Source organism: Pelophylax lessonae (assembly GCF_965119305.1).
Source record: "Pelophylax lessonae genome assembly, chromosome: 2".
Lineage (NCBI taxonomy): Eukaryota > Metazoa > Chordata > Amphibia > Anura > Ranidae > Pelophylax > Pelophylax lessonae.
This window is the reverse complement of record NC_138769.1, coordinates 109,607,774-109,634,957: the sequence shown is the minus strand read 5'-3', so window position 1 is coordinate 109,634,957 and position 27,184 is coordinate 109,607,774. Positions and strand designations below refer to the sequence as shown.

The 27,184-nt window shown below is 39.6% G+C and overlaps 1 protein-coding gene across 3 annotated transcripts in view; it reads right to left on the bottom strand.

The window, feature by feature from the left end:
* Window positions 1–27,184, bottom strand: part of GLRA2 (glycine receptor alpha 2) — a 305,784-nt gene that overhangs the window by 247,974 nt on the left and 30,626 nt on the right. The window contains exons 1-2 of one of the 3 annotated variants that reach the window (XM_082245589.1): window positions 13,246–13,285; window positions 13,081–13,148 (exon numbers count right to left, since the gene is read on the bottom strand). In XM_082245589.1, coding sequence (XP_082101715.1) covers window positions 13,081–13,083 — 3 coding nt within the window. In that variant the 5' untranslated portion in view covers window positions 13,084–13,148; window positions 13,246–13,285. Of the gene's footprint in view, window positions 1–13,080; window positions 13,149–13,245; window positions 13,314–27,184 lie in introns of those variants that run through there. The other 2 variants (XM_082245588.1, XM_082245587.1) reach the window with 2 other exon arrangements.

The window sequence follows — 27,184 nt, the reverse complement described above, 5'->3', positions numbered from 1 at the left end:
GCCAATTATGGCTAAAAACTCCTAAAAAAATAAGTAAAATTAAAAAAATCCTCTTTAACCACTTAACGACCAGCCACGTAGATCTACGTCGGCTGACTTTGAGTGGTTATACCGGGATGATGCCTCTAGCTAGAGGCATCATCCCGGTACCGTTGTTTGAAGCCGGCGGTTGGCTTTCCGTCGGTAACGATCGATGCGGCTCGGGAGCCGCTCGATCGTTACCCGGGGGGGCGGGAGGGGACGTCCCCCCCTCCCGCCGCCTTCCGCGGCTTTGCTCGTCCGCCGGCTGGATGGAGTCCCGATGAATGCCGGAAACGGCATCGATCGGGTCTCCGATGATATAACCCGGAGGCGACGTCCATGACGTCACATCCGGGTTACTGTGCCGCAAAAGGCGGCTGATTTAAAAAACGGCTGTATGCAAAAATGCCATTTTTGGCGTTTTGCATACAGGGAAGTGTAGTGGAGGGGTCTAGGGTCTTTTAGACCCTCGATCCCTCCATAAAGTGTACCTGTCACACATATTGCTGTCACAAGGGATGTTTACATTGCTTGTGACAGCAATAAAAGTGATCAGATTTTTTTTTTAAAAAAAAAACCTGTAATAAAGTTAAAAAAAAAGAAAAAATAAATAGGAAAAAAAAAAAAAAAAAATTTAGCCGCCCCCGTCACCGTTAGCTCGCGCACAAAAAAAAACGTATACGCAAGTCGAGCCGCAAATGAAATCGCTGTTCAAACCACACATGTGAGGTATCGCCGCGATTGCCAGAGCGTGGGCAATAATTAAAAAAAAAGAGCTACGCTCTAACTCTAAACTGGTAACCGTTAAATAAATTTAAAGCGTCGCAGATTGAGATCTCTATTGACCGTAGTTTGTCGCCATCCCACGGGGGGGCGCAATTTTAAACCGTAACATGTTTGGTATCTATTTACTCGGCGTGACATGTACTTTCACAATATACAAAAAAATGGGCTAACTTTACTGTTTAGTATTTTTTAAAATTAGTGAAATGTGATTTTTCAAATTTTTTCCAAAAAAATGGCGTTTTAAAGACCGCTGCGCAAATACCGCGTGACAAAAAATTTTGCAATGACCGACATTTTATTCTCCAGAGTCTTTGCTAAAAAAATATATATAATGTTTGGGGGTTCTAAGTAGTTTTCTAGGAAAAAATACTGGTTTTAACTTGTGAACAAAAAGTGTCCGAAATAGGGCTGGGGGTAAAGTGGTTAAGTGCGACAGCGGGGTCGCACAGTGATAAAGTGGTTATCACTTCTGCTTAGCAACAATAGGGTAATCGGTTTGAATACCAACCACAGCACTATCTGCATAGAGTTTGCATGTTCTCTCTGTGCCTGTGTGTTTTTTTTCCCAGGTACTTTGATTTCCTCCCGCACTCCAAAGACATACTGGTAGGTAAATTGGCTCCTGTCAAAATTGGCCCTAGTATGTAAATTAATGTGATTTATGGACCTTAGGTTGTAAGCTCCTTGGGGGCAGAGACTGATGTGAATGTATAATAAATATGTATAAAGCCCTGCGTAAATTGAGAGCGCTATCTAAGTACCTATAATAACAGACAAAGTGGTGTTATTTCCCTGGCTGCACTATCTGTCGGGGCTGTGTAAATCTCAGGGCTGGATTAATAGAATTGAAAATCTTTTAGCAGGTGAAACAACTTCATTAAACATATTTTAAAGATGTTTGCATTTAAGAGGGAAGTTAGTGATTGGGGATTGACCAAAAATACACCCGTCTTGAGAAAAGTATTCTGGTTGCCATAGCTGATCTCTTCTTTTGAGCATATTGGTTCCCTGGTTGCCATGCCTATACTTTGTCTTCAACTGTTTCTGAGGCACTGACCTGGAAGCAGCATAGAGATATTAATTCTGATAATTTTCTTATACTCATTTAGAACTGGTTCACACCAAAATTTCAGCGTTCTGGATATGTTTTTGCATGCATATTTTGGTGCATTTTCAGTTAGTTTTTTCCCCATCTTTTATTTTGACAGTTTAAAAATTTGAGGACAGTGGTTTCTTATGTGTGTTCCAGTGCATTTACATGCAGTTAGATGCATTTCAGGAGAAAAAAACGTCAGAAACATCAGCATGCTAGACTTTTTTGGAAAGTACACTGAATGCACCAGTGTGAACTAGGGCCATTCCATACATGGCAATTACTTTACATGGGTTCCAGATATGTTTTAAAAATGCCCTGGAAAGCATTTGGTGTGAACCAGCCCTTACAGTGTGTTTGTTCCAGGTCTGTGACTCAAAAGTACTCAGCCTACAGAGACACAGGCAACTAGCATTTTAAAGCTTAAGAAGAAGTTAAGTCTAAAGAGGTGCATTGCATCTCACATCTCCTGGGATTAGTTCTTTTATTTACATCTAACAATTTTTTTGCTGTATTTCTGGGAGCCTAATACTGAAAGCTTCAGGTATAAGCACCTTCAACATTAGAGTTGGTGCAGCTGCTATGCTTTCCCCTCCTCCTGCATAGTCACAGATGCCTTTGTATCATCTGAACTCCTTCACAAAATACCAAGGCTTCTTTGAATGGGTAGTGGAGGGGAGGGGTGGGCATAACTGCTCTGTGTGTCTCTCTCTCCTCTCTCACAGCCCTGGGTGTCATTGTATGCTCCAGCAGAGCCATAAACCTTTCAGATATAAATAATAGAGATACGTTCAGGAGATGTCATGCACCTACTTGGACTTAAAGCTGAATTCAGCCAGCCAAAACTGCAGGCACACTATGCATTAAGTAGGCCAGTATTCTTCACCTCTGTACTTCTCTCAGATGTACTTTTCATTTAGACACATTTTATGTTACATGGAACCATTGATGTGAATAAACTGCTTTATTCATGTAAGTATCATTATTTTCAGATTTTTTTATAAAATCTCTGCTATAAGATTATCTTTCATGTGAACATGAAGGTCAAATGTTAAGTTTCTTAAAGAACATACATGTTGTTTAAGCATTAAAATGTAAATGCATATTAATACAAGAGTATTCCTATATTTTTATGCCAAGCATTAATGGAACTAAATTGATTTACTAAAGAAGTTAAGAATTTTCACACACTAAATTGTGTGAATATTTACTTCAAATATCCTATTGTGTACAGGTTCTCAACTGTTATAGTAAATCAGCCCAGTAATTTGTGAACAAACCAATATTCATGATCAAAACATGAATCAAAGAAATAAACCAAAATAGATTTAGAGCATAACTTTAGCCCAAACTTTTTTTTTACTATCCCTAAAACTACTAAAGGGGGTTTTCCTCAATTATTGTTTTATTCGAAATCCATTGTCAAGACAGAAAGGAGGGAGATTCTCTACCACTTTCTGTTCTGTTTGATACCTATCTTAACACACTGGAAGCTAGTTTCCAAAACAGTGACAAAGACAGCAATTGTAAATTGATTTGGTTGGTTCTAATCCTTCCCTGCTCTAGCATAAAAAAAATGCTTGACGTTGGACTTTAAACTCAGCAACAAAATATTTATCTCTTGACACACTTACATTTTTAGTATGTAACAATATGGCATTTGGCTTTTACATTTTTAAAATGTTCTGTCCATGATAGAGTTGCTCTTTTGGTTAATTTCCTCAATCAAAAGTAGATAATGTTCAAAACCGTAATTAAACACAGTTGATTAAATATTAATCTACTGAAGTTAGTTAGTTAAAGATTCAATTTTTTTAGGTTACTGAGGACTAATGTACTTTGTACATAATTATCACAGTGTGTGTGGCACAATTTTGATTAAGTCTGTATTGAGAAATGTAAGAAAAGGAAGTATTATTAGATAGACTTACTTTTTCTAAATAATAAATCATTTATAAAAGGGGTTTCTATTTTCACTTCCCCTCCAATCCTAGGACAAATAGGTCCCCAGCTTTTTTTTTTTTTACCTAAAGTAAATACTATTTTCTTAGTGTTTGGTGAATTGGAGAAAGATTAGAACACCTGTAAGGGCTTTACTGCTGTCAGGAAGGCTAGAACCCCTGTTAGATTTTTATTTTAGTCTGTGTCCCTGTTGCAGGTTTTCCCTCATTTTCTCTCTATTAATAGCATTGTCAGCAGGACAGGAAGTGTGGGGTGCCCCAAAAAGCAGTCTAAACAGGAGTTATAAGCCTTCACTACTCTATCCAAAACTAACAAGACATTTTTTAGCTTGACATGCACTTAAATGAAAGCAAAAAAAAAATGTATTCCTATCAACTTTTTAAATATGTAATTAAAGGTTTTTATTTTTTGTTTTATTTCAAAAAGAAAAATGAAACCTGTATTTTAAACATTTTCTATTAATAGATGGTGCTAAATTGTTTGATAAATGGCTTGGAAAAGGATATAAAGTAATTAAGTAATAAATTGTGCCCTGTCATATGCTCCTTGTTTTCATTATTATTTTTATTGACTTCATCATTTCTATTTTTGTGGTAACTATAAATTATGATATTTAGATTATATTTACTGCATAGAATTAACAGAAACTTTAAAAAAAGTGGTGTATATGTAATGTAAATGTTTTTTGTCTGTAATTATTTGTATTATTGATGTTATAATTACATCTCCAAGACTTAAAAAAAAAAAAAAAACTGCACTGCAAGGGTTAAATGCTTTTTATGTCTAGGGGAGCCAGAATAAGGGTCCTTCCATTGGTGAGACCTGTCCCCTGCAACCTCTAAGTAACTCATGGCCGCAGTGGCAAGCTTGCCACCACCATGACTTTGTGACCACCAAAAGACTGGAGCTTCAGGGAGAAGATGGTGTAACTTGTACAACTGGGTTATTTTTTTTTTCTAATTTCTGGAGTTGGACTTTAAGTATTAATGTTCTTCAATTAATATTTTTGTGTTTGTAAAAAATGTAACATTTCAAGTTCAAATACAGAATGTATTATAATTTTTATTAAAAGGAATGCAAAACCATCAAACTTGGCCAAAACATTGGAATGGGTAAATGGTGATGTTAACATTGGAACATTATTTTTTTATTCTAATTAAATCCTCAAAGTCTGATGATAAGCTGTCAATAAAAATAGCATTTCTATCTAGTCGTTTGTTCTTCTCACACCAAAAAAACACAGGTATGGAGCTGCACACTGCTTCCACAGAGTAGGTTTACAGAATATGCATAGGCACTCCATCAAGAAAACTCTCTCTAACACAAGGGCTTAATTGTAGAGAAAGTTCTTGTTTTGTGTTGTTTGGGAAGTATAGCTCCCAAAGAAGTGGTCACCTATGTGATGAAGATAAGAACTCTGGTAATCTTGTCAGTGGCTTCATTTTTGTGAGCAGTCTTTTGTTCTGTTGTAGTCTAAATAAAGGAGCAGTGAAAGGTATTTATTAAGACTGGAGAGTGCAAAATCTGGTGCAGCTCAGCATAGAAACCAACTCCCTGGTTTTATTGCCAAAGCTTAACTGAACAAGCAGAAGTTAGAGGCAGATTGGCTACCAAGTGTAGCATGGTGCATCTGAGTGCACCAGTTTTAGTAAATCTCCCCTCCAATGTTTTAAATTTTATCCAGGGTGCCACCATTATAAATCCTGTGCTCTGGTACAATGCAGAATTGAGGGTTCATGACTATATTGCGTTCTACTCTAGAGTTTACATTGAAATAAAAGTAATTAAATTCTTGAGTTTTTATTGGTAACTATTTAGTAAGGGTAGCATAGTGAAATGTGCCTTCTGACTGCTCTGCAACACTGTGATCTCCCTTTATATTTGACAAATTCACTTTAAAATGTAGCTAAAACCAAAACTTTTTTCAAAATGATATAGCATAGAAATTGTTTCATTGGTGTCCCATTCAGGGGGGTTTTCTTCACTTCTGGTTCAATAAACACAAGAAAAGGAAATCTCTCTGAGGAAGAGAAACAAGTGTCCCTATTGGAAGCTTTGCCCTCTGACTCACCAGCACAAAAAGAGTTGGTGAATCTCACCAATGGGGACAAAGTCAGCAATAAACAGAGGTTGCAAACCTTACCTACTTTATCCAAAACTAAAAAGGGGAAATCTTCCCAACTGTCTTTCTTTCACATTGGAGAGATAGCCTGTCACTTTCTCTTGTGTTTACGGGAACTAAACGCAGTTCTTCTGAATGGGACACAGATGGCAAAACAAAAAACAAAAAAAACTGACAAGAGTTTAAACCAATTCCTATAATCCCTCCTATGCAAAATGCTCTACTATCCTGCTATATAAAGCTTGTCTTTAAATACACTATTCACGTTGTAGATGGAACACAGGATTGCTGGTTTGGCTATCTTTCACCAACTGACCAAATGAGAAAGATAGGGACAGAAAAGAGATCATTGTCCATATGTGTCAACCAATTAAAAATATGCCACATTAATATGTCATTTCTAAAACAAATCTAATATACCATCCATATATATATACAACATTTAGATGATTTGCTGAATAATATAAATATGAAAAACTTTACTTTCATCAAAAGGGAGTAGCCAGTACAAAAAAAAATCACATTGCACCGTGCCAAACATTTGCATTTTGTTAATTTTCATACATATAAAGCAAGGAACAGCTGAAAATGTCAAACAATGCAATAGTGTCTGCAGTATGACAATATCTCAGTTTTTTGATACACAGAAAGCTAGATGTGTCTGGAATGATAACAAAAGACTGAATAATTCCTCTACTTCAGACACAATTTCACCAATCAATATGCTAGATCTCTGTTCACGTGCAAGTGCATTTTTTTCTCATATGAAGGCAGTAATGATTTTTGACATGTGCACAGGTACGTTCCGTAATATACAGCAAAATGAGATGAGGGGACCAGAAATTTGGTAATACAAGCATAGTAAGCACATGCCTTTATTCTCATTGAACAGCATTCTGCAAAGATGATGACATGTTTTCCCTCTATTCGACTACCTTGGATTTCTGTAAATTATAATTTTAATTTAAGGAGCTCAATATGTTTTTGTTTGGTAATTTTTGGTTGTTTTATTTGGAAGTTAAAGGACCAATAAACCTAAGATTGAATCCAAAATAATTAAAAGAGCTATTAAAATATAGATATAATTGAAAAATGTTTAGGAACTTATCAAAATTATTAGATGTTGAAAAAGCTGAATAAATAAAAAATAAATAATACAAATACAGATGACATTTATTAGTTTTGTATTTAAGTATTCATCTTTCTATGTTCAATCTATTTACAGCGTCTGTCTGTCTTTTTATCTAAGTTGTATCTATCCATTTGTCTATCTTCCTAAACAAAACCCTGCCCCTGCAGAAGTGTGCATATCCTTGCAGTTTTCACATGTGGAACTACTTAAAAGGAGACCCGCAGCAGCAAATACATTTCTACAATTGTTTGGCATTCAAATAGGTAGCGAAGAATGTCCTTAAAGTATAATCAAAAAAATTTAGAAAATACATGGTTGTCAGTGTTTGATGAAATATATGATCTGCTGGGACCTGACACAAGTTATCATGCCGTTTGAGACAATCATAGGGAAAAAAATGGAAACCAAAGGTTGCACTGACCAGAAATGGTTCAGTTATAATGTGATATGTCATAACCATAGGTATTTTCAACAATCAAATTCTTATTTTTTAGTTTTCTTTGCCAAGCATTGTTGAAAATAATAATGGTTATGACAAAAAAAGGCCTCATGTACACTGCTGCTGATAAATGGAAGTTTAGGAGCAGTTGGGCATTTTTTTCAGCAGCCCCTAAACACTCCTCTGTTATTTTATCTGTCCATGTACACTGAGACGTTTAAAGTCGTTTAGAGGCAGTTGAGTCGTTTAAAGTTTAGTGCCATTTTTTTTAAAGTAAAAAAAAAGTGTTCAGACGGACATTTATTGGCATTTGAAATGCCAAATGCTTGTATTAGTGTATAAACGCGTCTAAGCGCTGTAACTCGCGTTTATAAGCATTTCGTTTATAGGTGTTTTCAATGGGGATACATTTCTGACATTTCTAAACGCAAACGCGCATAAACGCGGCACAACGGACGTTTTTAACTGTCAGTTGCTAGCTAAGTTCCAGCATTCAGGAGAGGTTTTCAAATGGTTTTTATAACGTCCAGTGTGTGTGAGGCCTTATTATTGATAATATACAGTATATTTTTTTTACTATACTTTGTCATATTATTTGGAATTTGCTTTAGACACAGATCTGGAACCTTGGGAGAAGTAAACCAATCCTGCAATGATTACTGTAGATTTTTAATCAATTTATTCACCAGTCAGTTGTCACTGACTATTTAAAAGGACAGGACAGTACATGAACATGACCAAACAGAAGAGGCTAAAATGTGCATATGCAAACAAAGCAGGGGTTTTTCTGTAATACAAAGAAAAAGACCAGCAGCAGGCAGGTTTTGTAAGCACCTGAAGAAGGAAAAAGGCCCAAGGTGAGTGTTTTGTTAAAAGTGCACTGTCTCAGAGACACCTGAAAAATAAGTTGGCCAGTAGCAAGGCAGCAGTTTCACATATTCAGGTGAAATAGTCCAAACCATTCAGACAAAAAATGGAAACCGGGTTTCTACAATACAAAATTACAGTGTATTTTATCCAAATACCTGTGAATAAAAACAGAGGCAGGACAGTAAGAAAGCTGCTCAAATAGGCCACAATGTCTAAAGTTATGGTAGGTTTCTTTTAGTCAAACGCCAAGCAAAGATGCCACCCTGAGTGTACCCAAGGGTCGCAACCCGGGAGCTGGTCTGCTGCAAAGTCCATCACTCTTTACAGGATGGGCCGGTGAATGCCAGTCAGTTCTTTAGGTTTTGTGCCTTGGGTCTTGGGCAAACTGGCCACTGGCATCATATTTTTAGCACAACAAGTTCAGGGCTAAAGAGCTCATTAGGGCAATACCCTTTAATAAAAGATTCAGGTAGGCCAAATGTCAAAGGCATACAGAACCTACACCTTTGACATACAGAACCTACGCCTTTGACATACAGAACCTGCACCTTTGACTTTAGGCATGCCTGACTTTTTTTAATAATGGGTGTTGCCTCAACGTAAAGGCAGCTATGGCAATAGGAGGAATAAATATGCAGTGCACGCTACTTTAATGCGTTAGCTTTATTTTTTTAACAGTAAAATTTCTTATAGCTTTTAGACCTTTTGTGGCTTCTACTTCCACCGGTCAATCCTATTACCACTTGTTAGAAAAAAAATCAGGTGTCACAGCCGAAACTACCTAAAAGATGTTTTTTGTTTGTTTTTTTTTTTTTAGATTGAAATGAATTAGATTGAGTTCTAGTTTCATCTAAACTAAATGTAAAAGATAAATTAATTTACAAAAAAAAAAAGTATATAATGCCAGAATATGGTGCTGCTTATGCTGTGAAAATTTTTATTTTCTGTAACTCATAGAGCTTAAATGCTTGCTACCCAGGATATATATATATATGGCCTGAGCAGCAAGTGGTTATACCAGGGCCATGGTTGCAGCTGCACCCACTACCCTGGTACAGTTTTTAGTACTGGCAATTAGCTTTCCTGTAAAAGTGATTTGACCCCTGGGACCATAGTAAGCAGTCAGGTCAGCTGCTCAAAGAGGAGATGGAGGAGCATATGTTCCCCCATCTCCTCTGTAATGAATGAAGACAGAAGGATTTAGTCACTTCTGGTTTTAGAGCGGTCTTTCCCTGGCCGATACAGCCAGGGAAGCAGCTGATCAGACAGATCTGTAATAGACCCCTGGTGTCTCCATAGGAGTGCTTGTCCCAGCCCAAAGCTCTTACAAGGGACTTATTCTTTCCTCTGGCAAAGCAAAAAAGTTCAATGAAAAAGGTAAAAAAATGTAAAAGCACCTCTGCCCCTGTGCTTATGCGCAAATACAAATTTGCACGTAGTTCAACCACACATATGTATGATGATTGCACCACACATGTGAGGTATCACTACTTAGGAGTGAGAGCAATAATTCTAGCACCATAGCTCACATTTAACTATAAACTGATGTAGCACCCTCCTAGGTAGGTGCTAGGAAGAAGCATATGGGTGGCCCTGTCTGCATATCAGGGGGGCCTGATTATTTAGTAAGGCTGCCATGTGTTATGATGGCTCTCATTGGACAGTGGGGGAAACTTAGCCAATAGTACACCAGGGCTTTTATCTATCCCAGAGGGCAGATTCTGCCGCAATGCATCCTGGGATGGGGTATAAGTCTGAGGGGAGTACATGATAGAGTATTTTTGGCGGGAAGCAGAGTCCCAGGAGGAGGGTGATGGCTGTCTCTCCTCCTGTTAGCGCAAGCGAGAGTGTCCTGGGTGGCCAGCCTAGAGGACGAAGGTTGAACTGGGCTGCAGAGAGGGATCCAGAGTGCTGTGGACCAAGTGGAACTGCTGGGCAGAAGTTTCGGGGGAAAAACAGTATCGTGAGTACTTGAGACTGCCCAGGGGTCTGCCTAGGAGAGGGGACCACTCCAGAAGGTCAAGGGGATCCAGGAGCCAGCTAACCTGAGGAGAAGGTTTAGAGAAAGGGGGTGCCAGTGTTGAAGCCCTGAAGATAAGTGAAAGAAAGGGGGTGCCGGTGTGGGCCCTGAAGTGTTTAGCAGCACAGCAGCAGCAAAGGGTAGCTACCTCAGCAAGGAGTGCTTAAGGGAGCTAAAGAAAGGACTTCTTTATGTGAGAAAGCAGTCCAGGGTCAGTTTAGAGTTAACAGGCAGCAAGCCAGTGTTGACCGGCATCTAGCCAGTGTCAAGTCAGCGTCAAGAAGCGTTTTTCAGTTGTCCCTAGAAAATTGTGCATAGTTGAGCCAAGAGTATCCCACTCATTCCCTTCTCCCATCCAAGTTCTCAATAAATACAAAAACCCAAAGATACTGGACTGGTCATTGCCTCAGCGCTCACACTTGGAGGAATATGCACAGGGGTACCCATATCCAGCAAAACGGCTGGGAATCCTGCTACACTGATAACCTGTAAAGGCTTTTAAAATAGCAGTCTATGGACAGTTCTAGATACCATAGTTTGTAGTCATTTCACAGTTGTGTTAAATTTTAAATCTTGACATGCTTGGTATCTGTTTACTCAACACAATATCACATTTTAAATTTTACCAAAAAATGGTTACTATATTGTGTTTGTGCGCACTAAAATCTATTTAAATGTATTTTTCTTTGAAAATGGGTGACATTAAAAAATTGCAACAGCCACCAATTTATACTCCAGGGCCTTTGCGTTCAGAAAATATATAATGTTTGGGGGTTCTAAGTAATTTTCTAGCAAAAAAATAAAAAGTGCTGACTTAAACATTTTATGTGAGAAACATTTCTCAGTTAGGCAAGCCGTTAAAGGCATTCCCCAAACATCTAATTTCATGAACTAAAAACCCAGGCAGATTAAGTGAGGTACAACACCAATATCAGAATGTACAATGCATACCCTCTTAGCTGCACTAGGTGTGACTGCAGACATACACCAGGCACTTTTCCTAACCATGATGATTCACAGTGAGCTAAGAAATATCACAAAATCCAGCCATTTACATGTCTATGGCCACTCTTTGACCTCTCTAAATATGCTGTGCCTTCTGGTATCACTGACATGACAAGTGAGTGTGTGTAAATATGTCAGGTTAATATCTTTCTTTTATGTAAGCATTATTTTTTGGTTTATTGGTCCTTTAAGCAATAAAGTGATGTATTATGTTAAAGCAATTGATATAATACAGAACTCCAGTGGTTACAGACATTTTGAAAATGTTTTATGACTGATTTATTTTCAAATTATTTATATTACATTTTTTTTTATTTGACAACTGCATCTAATTCCATTGTAAGGAAACACTGCATGCATTCCATACCAATCTGGTGTGCAACTATGGGAATTTTTACTTCAAAAAAATCCTGCCTTCCAATCAGCTTCAGCAAAATTATTTTTCTTTATTCTACTTAAAGCGGAACACCACCCTCTCAGTCAACATTGACTTTTTTTTAAATCCTTATGCTGCTAGCATTAGTAAATATACAGGAAAGTATGTTATATTTTCTTGGTTTAATTTGTTTTACATTTTTTCTTGCCTAGGCAAATTATGTCATGCATCCCAGGAGTCTTCAGGAGGGGAGGAGGGGTTTTCGCAGCTAAGCCCTTCCTCCTGCCTGCATGCCTGAGCTAAGGACAGATGGATTCCAGGAAGTAAATGCTACATAAATCATCTGCCCTTCCTAAAGATGGCCACAACCAAAAATGCCAGGGGGGTGCTTTTCAAAGGGATTTCCCTGGCAAAATAAAGCATAGAGGCATGTTTGGATGGGTGAGTTTGCTTTGATTGATAAAAAAAAATTAAACAGCATTTTTGGTTTGTGGTGCTCCGATGCAGTGATGTTCCCCTTTAAGCTGATAAGAGCAAGCCCAAATGAATTGGTTTTGTGTGAACATTGCTTCTTTAGCAAAACATAAGAGTTAGAAAGGGGGATTTACTAAAGATTTACTTAATTTTCATTCTACAAAGTAAGTATTATTTTTTTAGATTAGCAAACAAACGTAAAGATATGTTCACTTCAGTTGTGCAATATTATGCAAGCGAAAGTCGGTATTTTATTTCCCTTGCACATAATTGAGTATTTAAACTGATAATAGTTTTCCCTTATTCCCTGAGGACATAAAGCAGTAAATGTGACACTTGCCAAAGATTCACTGCAGGTAATTCTTCCTAATGTATGTGCACTGGGAATGAGTAATTTCCTATGAATGTTTGATGAATGTCACATTGACTGCTTTTGAACAAATATACTAAAATGCTTCTAATGGTATACTAAACAGACTAAAAGGGGGGAAATAAGAGAAGTTAATTGTAAGGGGTTACCTATACTTTAATACAGCGAGAAATGCAAGGAGGGAATACAGTCTTCAATGTTAAAACACAGAGGAGTCAGGTGCCGTGGTCAAATTTTAATTTACTACAAAAAAACTGTTTTGATTGAATACATTTTTTTAGATATCGAATCACAATCTATTAACAGTTATTCATCTTGACATTAACTTTAAGTTAATGCACTTTTAGCCTAGTCTACAGTAACATGTCCATCTTCTTGGCAGGGAAGCTTCAATGATCAGCCCCACTCACCATTGTGGTTTCTGCTATTGAACCAAAGCTGTTGATAAATATGTTGCAGGTAACATTTACAGGAGGACCTGTAAGTTAAAATAACAGACAGAAAAAAGAAAATGACAGTTTGTGTACATGACATACATTCATCTCTGGCTTAAGCCAGCACAGAATAGCACTTACCATTGTGGTCTCGGTGACTGATCCAAAACTGTTTATAAAAATATTGCAAGTAACGTTTACTGGAGAACCTGCGAAATGCAATAAGAATGTTTGCAAAAGATGTGAAAACAAAAGAAGGCAATGACTCTCATCTGTACAAACTGGTACAGATTCCGAGGTAACGAAGAGGAAAAAAGCATATTTCACCACACAAAAAACAAGCATTATGGATGCATGTTAGATAAAACATACAAACAACATAAAAATGCCACTTGGTGTATTTGAAACAAGTGGTCATCTGAAAACATTAAAATGAGATAATGCTTGATACTGAATTCTGGAAATGTATTATAATGGAAAGAAAATGTAAAAGCTTTAACCACGCAAAGCAGACATCTTTTTTAACAAGTGTTTAAGCCATTTAAGTCAATGTGCCTTACTTTCTATTTAGAAATTTGATCAGCAAACTATAGGAATCTTAAGACTTTACATAATGCAAGTCGTCAAAAAGGCAAATGTAAATGTATTTATGGCAAAAAAATTAAACAATACAATGATTCAATGACATCATCATGACAAAATCATTCTGAAGTTCAGCTTGTAAATTTAGGATTATAATTAGATTAGATTAGACTGCATTAGATAAGTATGGTCTGAATCATGTTATATAAAATGGACTAGAATATGAAAGGTTTTAACCCTATGAATCCAGACAGTGAATTGGTGATACATATAAGGAGTTTTGAAAATAACATTGATCATTTTGTTGGTTAAATCTGAGATATTGTATAACAGGGTTGACTAACAGGCATGGATGTGTATAAGGCCCAGTTAAGCCTAGGCTGAGTAGGAGAACCCATATTTGTCTTTCTTTCATTGTATGACAAAATGTCTTATGTCAACCTTAATAGTTGACATGGAGCATAGAACTGGTGGCCCATAATAGGGGCTCATGAGAACATATCAGTGGAATCCAGGCCTATCTAATAGTATACCTGGCACAAGCCATCAAAAGGACTGTAGGACCTTCAATTCCTTTAATCTCTTATTTAAAAGAGAAGTAAAACATTGAAAAATCAATAAATAGGAATATAGGCATATAGGTAACTTAACAGATTTAATAAGCAGTTCCATTTTAAACTAATTTTTATACACTGTGTGTTTTACAAATGCATCATTGTTAACAAAATTAAGAACAACTGTGTTGTTGTGCTCCTTCCTGTAAATAAACAACAGGGATTACGGTTTTTACCTCCGTGAGACTTCATTGAAAATGGAGAGATATGGGTGGAACTGCTATTTTGGGAAAATGCATTGGATGCAATGGGGAAGGCAACATTAGGGTGGCTTTAAGTGCGCAATCAGCTTTAAATGGCTCTAGGGTGTTAAAGAAGCCCCTTTCAACTATTATAGACTTGTTCTTGTGCCCAACAACAGTTCTCCATTTCCTTCAATTAGTTTTTTATTCCACAGAAAGAGAAAAAAAACTGCTAAAAAATAAGAAAGTGACAGTACACAAACAATAATCAAATGCACACAAGAAAGAAGAAAACACAAATACAAAGAACACTAAATTGCAAAAAAACAAACCTATCCTAAATAATAAGCCTTATTTAACAGGAGCAAGCCAAGAGAAATGATGTTAGGTAACCCTTGGTATGAAATTAAATTTCTATCCCATTCGTTTAGGATGATCAGAACTTTTAGATAAAAGTCAGATTGAAATAATAATTCAGAATAAAGCTCTAAATATACCGTAATTGAAAGATTTAAGACTACATTTCCTTTGAACTCCCTCATATCATTAAAAGGCCCATCATCACCATCAAAATTTTTATTCCTATAGGTATGATTCTCATATGATGGGGTTGACACTATTATAATTGTGATAAGAGTTTTTGTAGCATTAGTAATCAGGAAAATGTGTTTTCCCCGTTCAAATTTTAAAGTTGACCCAACAGTGGTAATTCTGCTTTTGGGTGGACTAAATTTTTTGCTAGCTTGTTTTATTTACAATTGTCCCCGCATAATAAGAGAGGGAATACTTTTCTTTCCCACTGTCCACACCACCAGAAAATCCCTATAATCAATAGAACTCTTACTACTCCTAAGTCTCAAAGAAAACAGACAATTCTTGGAGTGTCAATCCCATGGGTCTCCTGAGACTCTCCATGGGGCTCTCTTTGGTTCCTCCCTCAAAACTTCACTTTTTCATCAAGGGCTACTTAAATGCAATTTAAAGCAATTCTGCTTAAAAAAACAACGTTCAAAAAAACTGGTGTCCGATAGCAGGCTCCGCCCCTTCCGCTGTTTTTTACGCTGTTTGTTTCAGAGAGTACGGATTGCCTGTCACGGCCCGCACAGTTGAGTGTGCTGGCATCTGTAAGTGTATTTCTTCTTTTTACTTGCAATACAATTGTCATACAGATAGCACTAGATCCTGTCCGTTTTTTCTTACATTTCTGTGGAATTGCTGTTGGACACCTCTGAGCTGATCCTGGTTGCCATTTCGTTGGAGGATTGTGGTATCCCCTTCTACTGTGATTATCCCATATAGGGAACAACATGTTTTGACCCATTGGTAAAACAAGGGTCAGAAGCTGAGGTGAGCTACCATCTAATTTAAGGTGAAGGGATAAACGGATATTGGATCCAACATTGAAGCACTGGCACTTTCCTAGTAGCATCGGATTTGCAGTGTTTGCACAGATTTTTTGCAAAAATTTTTTTTGCACTTTATTGGGACTCTAATATCACAGAGGTTTTTGTTAATATTGAGATGTATATTCGTTTTTTCTTATTTGTATTTGACATTTTTTGCACATTTTTATCTTGGTATTGGTTTTGATATATATTCATGAATTAGTTTTGTTAATAATATTACCTCTTTTGCACAGAACTTTTATCAAGATTTTTTGCTAAATACATAGATTATTTATTTATTTATTTGTAATCTTAGTGGTGCAGCACTTTTTTTGGTATTACTAGTGATACGGTATGCGGTGAAAACATACTTAGTGATAGCGGCCGCTTATATATTTATGTGTTTATATACAGTCTACTTGTAAATTCTCACTGGGTGACCTATTGGTTGTGCTGATTTTTGTTCCATTCAAACTTTTAATACTATCCTGTTTGGTATTACAGCTTATAAAATGTGAATAAAGCTAAAGGGGTCGCTATTGGTTTCCTCAGGAATACTATTTATTAGCTTTCTGATATGCTTGTTGACGCCCGTGGTAGATTTTTGTTTATATAGGGAACAATTGGGAATACATTCCATACCCTAGTTACAGTTTACTCCCCGACCAATAGAGGTAGCCTAACCTTCAACAGTTCTTATCAGACAATACTGCCTCAGAGGTTTTCTCTAAAGTGTTTATGGGAGGCTCACAACACATTAATGAGAGGTAAATTTAATGAATTGGGATCCCGAAAAAAAGAAGGAACATAGAAAAAATATCTGAGCTGCTTTGACAGGTTGGAGAATTAGAGAGCATTAATAAACTTTTAAAACAATCAGCCCTTCTTATCTTGGTTAATTATATACCTCTAGGTTGGCATCACTTTATTGGCATCTCACAGGCCTCATGCTTTTTGACATTACAATGTACGACTTTTCATAACCACATGTTTTTGTACCTCTGGTGTTTAGATTGTATAGTTGGACTATTCTGTCTTTTCTATACACTGTTTACATGTTTTCTATGTTTTTGTACTGCTGACATTGCTGTTTCTCAACTCCTTTTCTGTAAAAAAGTTGAAAAATTCAATAAACAAAGTTTATACATAAACACTGTGACGAAAGGGGCTTTGCATTTGGTTTCCCATAATATTTATGAGTGGGAAAACAAACCTGGGAAAACTTTGTCTCCTGCTCTTCAAGCTAAAAAAATCATCTTTGATTTTTTTTTTTTTTCAAATTAAAACCTTTAATGGCAATATAGCACATACCTTGAAAGATATACAGTAGCTCATACTTTCCGAGATTTCTTTTTTTTTTTTTTGCGAGATTTTTACTACCACCTGCATAATTGCAAAAAGGACAACCCGATGACTTCCACAGCACAGAATTTCACCACTCTCTGATACAAGAGTATCTCCCTCGGGTGAGGCTCCCTTCACTACCTCCTGAGATTCTGCAAGTGTTAGAGGCACATATTTCAGAAGCTGAATTCTCTTCAGCACTAAAATCAATGGTCTTGAACAAAACGCCAGGTTGGATAGGTATACTACAACACTATAGAACCTTTCAAACTTCTTTGATTCCCTGTTTAACCTCTTAGGCAAACTTTGTTTCAGATTGTAGGGAACTTAGGCCCAAGATGCTTCATGCCCATATTACCATACTACCCAAGCTGGGTAAGGATCCCACCTGTTGTAGCAACTACAGGCCCATCTTTCTTATTGTTGAATAATGATGCAAAACTCTATACAAAGGTTCTAGCAAATAGATGACTACCTCTTATGCCCAAATAGTTTCCTCTGATCAGCCAGGATTCATACTTGGTAGGGAAGACAGGGATAACACCTTACCTACACTCTCCCTCATAGCTTATGCTTGTCACAACTCCCAACCTCTGCTTTGTATCATAACCCAACTGCACAAATAAGGGGTAATGAAAATTTAGGTGACCCCATTTCTTTAAACAGCACTGGAGCCATTCTTACCCATTCTTAATAATTGTTATCCCAATATCTACCATTATATGTGTAGGAGATTATGAAAATAAATATGCTGCTTACACAGACCAGGTCCAGCCTTTGGGGTGTGCGAGCTGTGCGGCCATCACAGCTCGCAGATGATCAGACCACACAGCGGCGGGTAAACGGCAAACCGCGGGCTGGACAAGGTTAACACAAGCCGCGGCCACTGCTTACCTCCTGCTGTGTGGCTGTGCCTGTGTCTTCTATAGCTGGAGGGCTGAACTGTGTATCTCACACAGCTCAGCCTCCGATCCGCCGCCGCTGACAGATCCTTCCTCTCTGCAGGGACACCAGAGTAGAGATCATCAGCTCTTCCTCCTCTTGCCCCTTCTCCTCCTCCTCCTCCCACCCCTTCTCTCCTGGGTCTGCCCCGCCCACACTTCCTGGGGATGTGTGGGCAGGAAGCTTAAAGAAAAAAAAGAAAAGCTGAACAGCGTGAGCCTCCAAAGTGAGGTAAGTAAGGTCTCTCTCCTGCAACAAATGTAAGGGGGGCTCTGTGTGGGGGTCTCTGATGTAAGGGGGGGGCTCTGTGTTGGGGGTCTCTGATGTAAGGGGGGCTCTGTGTGGGGGGTCTCTGTAAGGGGGGCTCTGTGTGGGGGGTCTCTGATGTAAGGGGGCTCTGTGTGGTGTCTCTGATGTAAGGGGGGCTCTGTGTGGTGTCTCTGATGTAAGAGGGGCTCTGTGTGGGGGTCTCTGATGTAAGGGGGGCTCTGTGTGCGGGGGTCTCTGATGTAAGGGGGGCTTTGTGTGGGGGTCTCTGATGTAAGGGGGGCTCTGTTGGGGGTCTCTGATGTAAGGGGGGCTCTGTGGGGGGTCTCTGATGTAAAGGGGGCTCTGTGGGGGTCTCTAATGTAAGGGGGTCTCTGATGTAAAGGGGGCTCTGTGGGGGTCTCTAATGTAAGGGGGTCTCTGATGTAAGGGGGGCTCTGTGAGGGTCTCTGATGTAAGGGGGGCTTTGTGAGGGTCTTTGATGTAAGGGGGGCTCTGTGAGGGTCTCTGATGTAAGGGGGGCTCTGTGAGGGTCTCTTATGTAATATTAGAATTGTGATAAGAGTGTTGTAGCATTCCTAATCAGGAAAATGTGTTTTCTCCATTCAAATTGGCTCTGTGTGGGGGGGTCTCTGATGTAAGGGGGGCTCTGTGTGCGGGGGTCTCTGATGTAAGGGGGGCTTTGTGTGGGGGTCTCTGATGTAAGGGGGCTCTGTTGGGGGTCTCTGATGTAAGGGGGGCTCTGTGGGGGGTCTCTGATGTAAAGGGGGCTCTGTGGGGGTCTCTAATGTAAAGGGGGTCTCTGATGTAGGTCAGTAGGGCAGAGGACAGTGTGTCAGTCATTAGGGCAGAGGATGTTATCAGTCAGTAGGACAAAGGATGGTGTTAGTCATTAGGGCAGAGGACTATGTCAGTCAGTATGGCAGAGGTTGGTGTGTCAGTCAGTATGGCAGAGGATGGTGTCAGTCATTAGGGCAGAGGATGGTGTGTCAGTTAGTATGGCAGAAGATAATGTCAGTCATTAGGGCAGAGAATGGTGTCAGTCAGTAGGGCAGAGGATGGTGTGGCAGTCACTAGGACAGAGGACAGTGTGTCAGTCAGTGGGGCAGAGGATGGTGTGTCAGTCTTTAGGGCAGAGGACGGTGTAAGTCAGTAGGGCAGAAGATGGTGTCAATCATTACGGTAGAGGTCGGTGTGTCAGTAAGTAGGGCGGAGTAGAGTGTGTCAGTCATTAGGACAGAGAACAGTGTCAGTCAGTATTGCAGAGGATGGTGTGTCAGTCAGTAGGGCAGAGGATGGTGTCAGTCATTTGGGCAGAGGACGGTGTGTCAGTCATTAGGACAGAGAACAGTGTCAGTCAGTACTGCAGAGGATGGTTTCAGTCATTGGGGCAGAGGACGGTGTGTCAGTCAGCATGGCAGAGAATGGTGTCAGTCATTAGGGCAGAGGATGGTGTGTCAGTCAGTATGGCAGAGGACGAGGGGTAGTCATTAGGACAGAGAACAGTGTCAGTCAGTATTGAAGAAGACGGTTTCAGTCATTAAGGCAGAGGATGAGGTGTCAGTCAGCATGGCAGAGAATGGTGTCAGTCATTAGGGCAAATGATGGTGTCAGCCAGTAGGGCAGAGGACAGTATGGTAGTCATTAGGGCAGAGGACAATGTCAGCCAGTAGGGCAGAGGATGGTGTCAGTCAGGGTAGAGGATGGTGTCAGTCATTAGGGTAGAGAATGGTGTCAGTCAGTCGGGCAGAGGATGGTGTCAGGGTAGAGGACAGTGTCAATCAATAGGGCAGAGAATGGTGTCAGTCAGTAGGGAGAGGATGGTGTCAGTCAATAGAGCAGAGGTTGTTGTCAGTAAGTAGGGCAGAGGATGGTGTCAGTCAGAGCAGAGGACGGTGTCATTCAGTAGGGGAGAGGACAGTGTCAGTCAGTAGGGCATAGTAAAGCATCAGTCAGTAGGGCATAGTATGATGTCAGTCAGTAGGGCAGAGGATGGTGTAAATCAGTAGGGCAGAGGATGGTGTCAGTCATTAGGGCAGAGGTTATTGTCAGTAAGAAGGGCAGAGGATGGTGTCAGTAAGTAGGGGAGAGGATGGTGTCAGTCAGTAGGGCAGAGGACGGTGTCAGTCATTTCGGCAGAGGATCGTGTTAGTCAGTAGGGCAGAGGATGGTGTAAGTCAGTAGGGCAGAAGATGGTGTCAGTCATTACGGTAGAGGTTGGTGTGTCAGTAAGTAGGGCAGAGTACGGTGTGTCAGTCAATAGGACAGAGAACAGTGTCAGTCAGTATTGTAGAGGACGGTGTGAGTCAGTAGGGCAGAGGAAAGTGTCAGTCAGTGGGGCAGAGGACTTTGTTAGAAGGACAGTGGGCAGAGTTAGTAGTTTTATTTATTTATTTTACCATTTTTGGTTTTCTAATTTTATTTTTTTTATCAGCACTGTGGGGGGGGGGGCTAGGTTAAATATCAGGAGTCTAAACAGACCCCCAATGTCTCACTTATGAGACAGAGGAGATTGAGGACTGTGTCCTCAACCACCATTTCTGAATGAACATAGTCGTCCTCCTGCTGCCTGTACACTACAAGACCCAGCATGTCAAGCACTTACCCCTCCTCCATGCTGGCTCCTGTCACTCCCCCACATATAGGATGTTCCCTGTACAGGGGGAGTCAGGAGAAGTCTCAGTCCCCCCTCAGTGTGTAGAAGACCAACCAGCCCTGTGACCCACACTGCAGAAGGTTCTATCATTTCCGCTCCCGCCCGCCCCATGCTCCACTCTTACCACATGTCCAAATTCTTCGGCTCCAGCTAAAGTGTGTGTATCCCCCGGCGGGGGGCTTCGCTATGAATGAGGACAGATGGTGGGGGGGCAGCTGTAAATGAAGAGGGAGTTGAAGAGAGACCAGCAGCAGCTGACTTCGATTAAGGAGGTGAGAAGAGGAGACAAGGGAGGAGGTGGTGGGGCCAATTCACAGGGGTGCAAAAACAGGGAGGACACAAAGCTCCGATGCAATGGGGAGAAGGCAGGTCTGTAAACCAGGAAGGAAGATTGTTCACCGCATTACTGCCTATCATTCCATGTAGTACATGACCCATCTCCTCCATTTAGCAGCCCCATCTTGTCTGTTTGAAAGAAAGGAGAGTGCTCTGTCCTGTCACATACTGGTACTCAAGGTGATGCCCACCGCCCACACAGAGACTTTAGATCTAATGTGGGATGGAGCAAATGTGACCCCTGACGCTACGCCCATACTCCTATCTTTAATGCATATGCATAGCCATAACTTTGTGTCCCTGCTAAATATATTTACTCTCTCTTTGTTTTCTTGGTACCTGTTTTGGTGACAGCTGTTGTTTAGGAGGGAAGAATTCCTACATTGTAGAGATTTTATTTAATTTCCACTTGGACAGACACATTAAAAAAGATTTTAAAAGATTATTAAAAGTTTATTTTTGCCCTCCCTCCAAGTCCAAATATAAAACATGTATTTACATACAGTTTAAATATTTTTTTCCACCTAGAGGACTAGAGTACTGAAACATAATCTGTTTGCAGCATCACAATGTAAGATGTATCACTTTACAATCTAATGGTGGCAAGCTAAAATAGGGTAAGGTAAATGCACTTCTTACTCCTTCAATGAAGCATCCAAAGTATTAAGGTCCAAAACATCTATCACTTTGGTCCCAAAGCATAATGTTTCCACCTCCGCACTTGACTGTAGGAATATATGTTCTTAGGGTCATAGTAAGCATTCTTCTTCCTCCAGTTATTGCCAAAGAGCTCAATTTTGGTCTCGTTTGACCACAACACTTTCTCTTAATCTTTCTCTGAATCCTTTAGATGTTAGCATGACTGTACATGTGCCTTTTTGAGGAGGGGGACTTGCAGTGTTTGGAGGAAGAAAAATGCTGACTATGACCCTAAAAACACCATTCATTGGGGCTGTGTCTCTGCTAAAGGTACAGACTGACTTTGCCGCATTGAGGGGCCAATGGATGGGGCCATACATTGTAAAATCTTGGATGAGAGCCTTCTTCCCTCAGCCAGAACACTTAAGATGAGTCATGGATGCGTCTTTCAGCATGACAATGTACCAAAACATACTGCAAAGGCAACAAATGAGTGGTTTAAGAAGAAGCACATTAAGAACATGGAGTGGCCTAGCCAGTCTCCAGCCCCTAATCCTATAGAACATTTATGGAGGGAGCTTAAACTTCAAGTTGCCAAGTGGCAGCCAAAAAGCCTCAAGGATTTAGAGAAGATCTGTAAAGAAGAGTGGACCAAAATCCCTCCCGAGATGTGTGCAAACCTAGTCACTAAGTACAAAAAAAGTCTTACCTTTGTGCTTGCCAACAAGGGTTTCTCCAGCAAGTACTAAGTCATGTTTTGCTTGGGGATCAAATACTTATTTTACTTTACTGAACTGCAACTCACTTTATAACATTTGTATCATGTGTTTTTTCTGGATTTTCGGTTTATATTCTGTCTCTATCATTTAAAATACACCTCTGATAAAAATTATAGACCTTTCATTTCTTTATAAGCGGGAAAACATACAAATTTTGCAGGGGATCAAATAATTATTTTCCCCACTGTAGTGTTGATGGGGAAATCAAATGATTTTCTTTCCTGCAACCTGTGGTTGCAGGAAAGAAAATCACTTCATCTGTGGTTGGCTTAGGAATACACATGACTCCTTTATTCAGACAATGTCTGCTTATCCCTGTGTATAGCTTTAAAAGATTGTGGATACAATTTCCATTTATCACTTTTACCCATTTGCACTGGTTTTGTTTGTACTATCTTTTTAATCTTTATAATGTTAATTGTTTCCTAACAGTTCCAGCATAGTGCATCAAGATGGTAATCACAGCTGAAGATCACTCAGACTGCTTATAAATAAACAAAGATGGCTTTCGCCAACTAGTTAATATTCCAGCCAAAAACAGATTTCCTGAATACTATGACAACCATTGGCTTCCCACTCTCAGACAGAAATTTCTCCTCCATATCCAGACGAAACGTTTGTTTTCTGTCATTGTTTTCAGTGTAACAAAGTAGAAACCAATCATTTCTTTCATTTTCTGGTAAATACTTTGCTTCTGGCAACTATATCACCTTCTAAATCTATGGGAGAATATGTAGCAGGAAACAAAATCAATAATTAACCACTTGCCGACCAGTCACGTTGACTGTACTGCGGCAAAGTGTCTCGTTCCCGTCCAGCGACGTAGACATATGTCGCTGGACTCCTCTCCTTGTGGGCTGCGCTCACGCGCCGCCGGAGGCTCGCTCCCGCTGTATTCAGTGACAGCGGGAGTCGGACCAGGGGAGGAGCGGTGGTGATCACCGCCGCTCTTCCCCGATCGTCGGGGAATCGAGTCTGGAGATCCGCCCCCTTGTGTAAACAAAGCGGGCGGATCTCCTAAGTGAATCTGCGATCTGTCCCTGTGTCACTCAGTCACCTCCCCCCACACATGTCAGTAAGCACGAGGCATACATTAACCCCTCCCTCTCCTATAAAATTAACACCTTCCCTGCCAGTGTCATTTTTACAGTAACAGTGCATATGTATAGCACTGATTACTGTAGTAATGTCACTGGTACCCCCAAAAGTGTCAAAAATGTCAGTCAAGGGTCCGATCTGTCCGCCGCAATGTCGCAGTCCCGCAAAAAAAATCGCAGATCGCCGCCATTACTTGTTAAAAAAAACACCAAAAATGACAGAAATCTTTCCCTTAGTTAGTAAACGCAATAACTTTTGCGCAAACCAATCAAAATACGCTTATTGTGATTTTTTTTACCAAACATAGGTAGCAGAAAACAAATTGGCCAAAAATGTAAAAAAATTTAGATTTTTAAATTTTTTTTTTGGGGGGGGGGGAGAATTTCATATAAAAAAATGTGAAAAATATTGTTATTTTTTCAAAATTTACGCTCTTTTTTGGTTTATAGCGCAAAAAGTAAAAAACGCACAGGTGATCAAATACCACCATATGAAAGCTCTGTTTGTGGGAAAAAAAAGGACGTAAATTTCGTTTGGGTACGGTATCGCACGCCCGCGCAATTGTCAGTTAAAATCACACAGTGCCAAATCGCAAAAAGTGGCCTGGACGTAAGACAGCAAAATCATCTGTTGGTAAAGTGGTTAATGCTTCTACATGTCAGCTAAATGTGGCCAATCAAGAACAACATTGTGGTTATAGAACAAGCTAATCAGTTCACAGGCACATGCTCTCAGCAAGCTCCACAAGTTGTTAAAAATGAAGAGAGAACATCTACCTTTGACCATGAGGTTCTCCTGGTTTCAGGGGCTAATTGGATATTTAAGTGGATTTCTATTGCAAAAAGTGAACAGCTAACCCTGGTAGTTCCCCTTAGGAAGAAAAAAAATATATAGTCATTAGGTAAAAAAAAAAGAATTGTAACACATTAAAGTGGTCTTCAAAGTTCGGTCATCTCAGTGAGCTTCTTGTGACCATTGTGGTTAATGTTTATCTTAGGAAATGCTGAGAGTGACTAACCTTGTGTCCGAAGCTAATAATGTATAAATTCCTCAGAATTTAGTTTTGTATTCCTGATCAATCTTGGCATTGTGTAAAGTTGAACTCTGAGTGCAAAAAAACGAATTTAAATATATATTCCTCAATAGGCTTAAAGAATATGAATCTACTGATCAAATGCCTTTACAATCAACATAGCCTGTACAGGGAGCAAAACCTGTTGGAGGGGCCTCTGCAGGTTGTCTGCAGAAGACTATGGGGAAAGGGGGGCAGATTCAAGACATGCAAGTTCATCCTGCACAAGGAGAGAAAGCAGCAGTGACCGGTCTATACTACAGAAAGTACATCAAGATTCAATTAAGAATTCACATGCTTCTTGTATTTAGATGAGATTTGTTAAGCACTTAGTTCAGCTTTAAAATGTATGTTATCCCAACATTTCATTCCTAATATGTGTCTGATGTACCATATACTTGTGTTAAAAAGTGTGCTCTTTGCATTGCTTCCTGTGTATAAAATTTCTGGTTATCCTGCCAGTCCCTCTGCTTTCCTATTTCAAACTGACCACGCCAGGCTATAGAAGCAAAGTCTTCTCAGCATTGTCAGTTTTCTGGCCCTGTTAAGAGCACAGCCTGCCTGTCCTCCAATGGCCAAGGCTTGTGCTGACACGCCCCCATGCACAGCTCTTCACTTGGAAGATTAGTGTGCTGCTGTTTCTCTTCATCCTACCACGTTTCTAAGCCCCTTATGCAGCTGAGAACATTGGTCACGTGATCGCTTATAGAAAAAGGAAAAAAAAATGTGTAAAGTTTTATAAATATTTACAAATGTTTTGCCTTGCATTTCAAATTTAAACTAAATTGATTGTTTTACAAGGTAAGGGTTCACATATATCTTATGCTGGCTATACACTATACGGAAAATCGTTCAAACTTCTTTTCGAAAAACAAACACTAGGCCATGAGAGAAAATGATCGTGAGATCATGTAATGACCGATAAATCGTTCAATGGACATAAATGAATCAATTTTTTGTTTGTTTTTTCACATATTCCTAGTGCAAACAGTTTGGACAAGAAACACATTAACCTTTCAATTTATCGTTTGTTTGGCAGAAAATTTCCAAACTTGTTCTTTGTTTTTCCGGCTCAAAAACGTCACAATCGATTACTGATTCATGCCCATTAACTGGCCGAAAAACAAAAGGACTGTCCAAATGACCGAATTTCGGATGATTTTTGTATGGCCAGCATTAGTCTCATTCCTAACAAGACCAAGTCTTTTAAATCAGATTTTCAAATTCTTACCTGCATCACACAAGTGAATGGAGAAAGGGATATGTCTAACTATAGTTACAAAATAAGTAGGAAAACTGGGATTACTAGGCATTAACGTACATTACTATATTTTTTCAGGTTCTTTGAGATATTTTAACCACTTCCTGACCAGTCACTGTACATTTACGTCGGCAAAGTGGCAGCCCCAGGCAGAATCACGTTAATAAATGTCATCTGCCTGGGAGGAGCTAGGTGGCGAGCATGCGCCGCTGCCGGCGCGCTCACACCCCGATCGTCAGCCAGGGAGCCAGTGCGGGTGCCAGGCGGCTCCGTTTGCCGCCTGACACCGGCGATCTCTCCCGTTGACAGAGAAGGACGGACGGCTGATGTAAACACAGCCGTCCGTTCTTCTCCCTCGAATGATCAGAGGCTATGTGATCCTGCTATATAGGATCACATGTCTCTGTAATGATCTCACAAGCCATGCCCCCCCCCCCCACAGTTTGAATCACTCCCTTTGGCTTACATTTAACCCCTGGATCACCAATAGTATTAACCCCTTCCCTGCCAGTGTCATTATTACAGTAACAATGCATATTTTTATTAGTAGTAGTAATGTCACTGGTGCCCCCAAAAGTGTCAATGTCAGTCAGGGGTCCGATTTGTCTGCCGCAATGTGGCAGTCCCGCAAAAAATCGCAGATCGCCGCCATTACTAGTAAAAAATAAAAAAAACAATAAAAAGGACATAAATCGTTCCCGTAGTTAGTAGACGCAATAACTTTTGCACAAACCATTTAAAATACGCTTATTGCTTTTTTTTTTTTTTTACCAAAAATATGTAGCAGAAAACAAATTGGCCTAAAATGTTAAAACAATTTGATTTTTAATTTTTTTTTTGGGAATGTTATATAGCAGAGTGTGAAAAATATTGTTTTTTTTTATGCAAAATTGTTGCTCTTTTTTTGTTTATGGCGCAAAAAA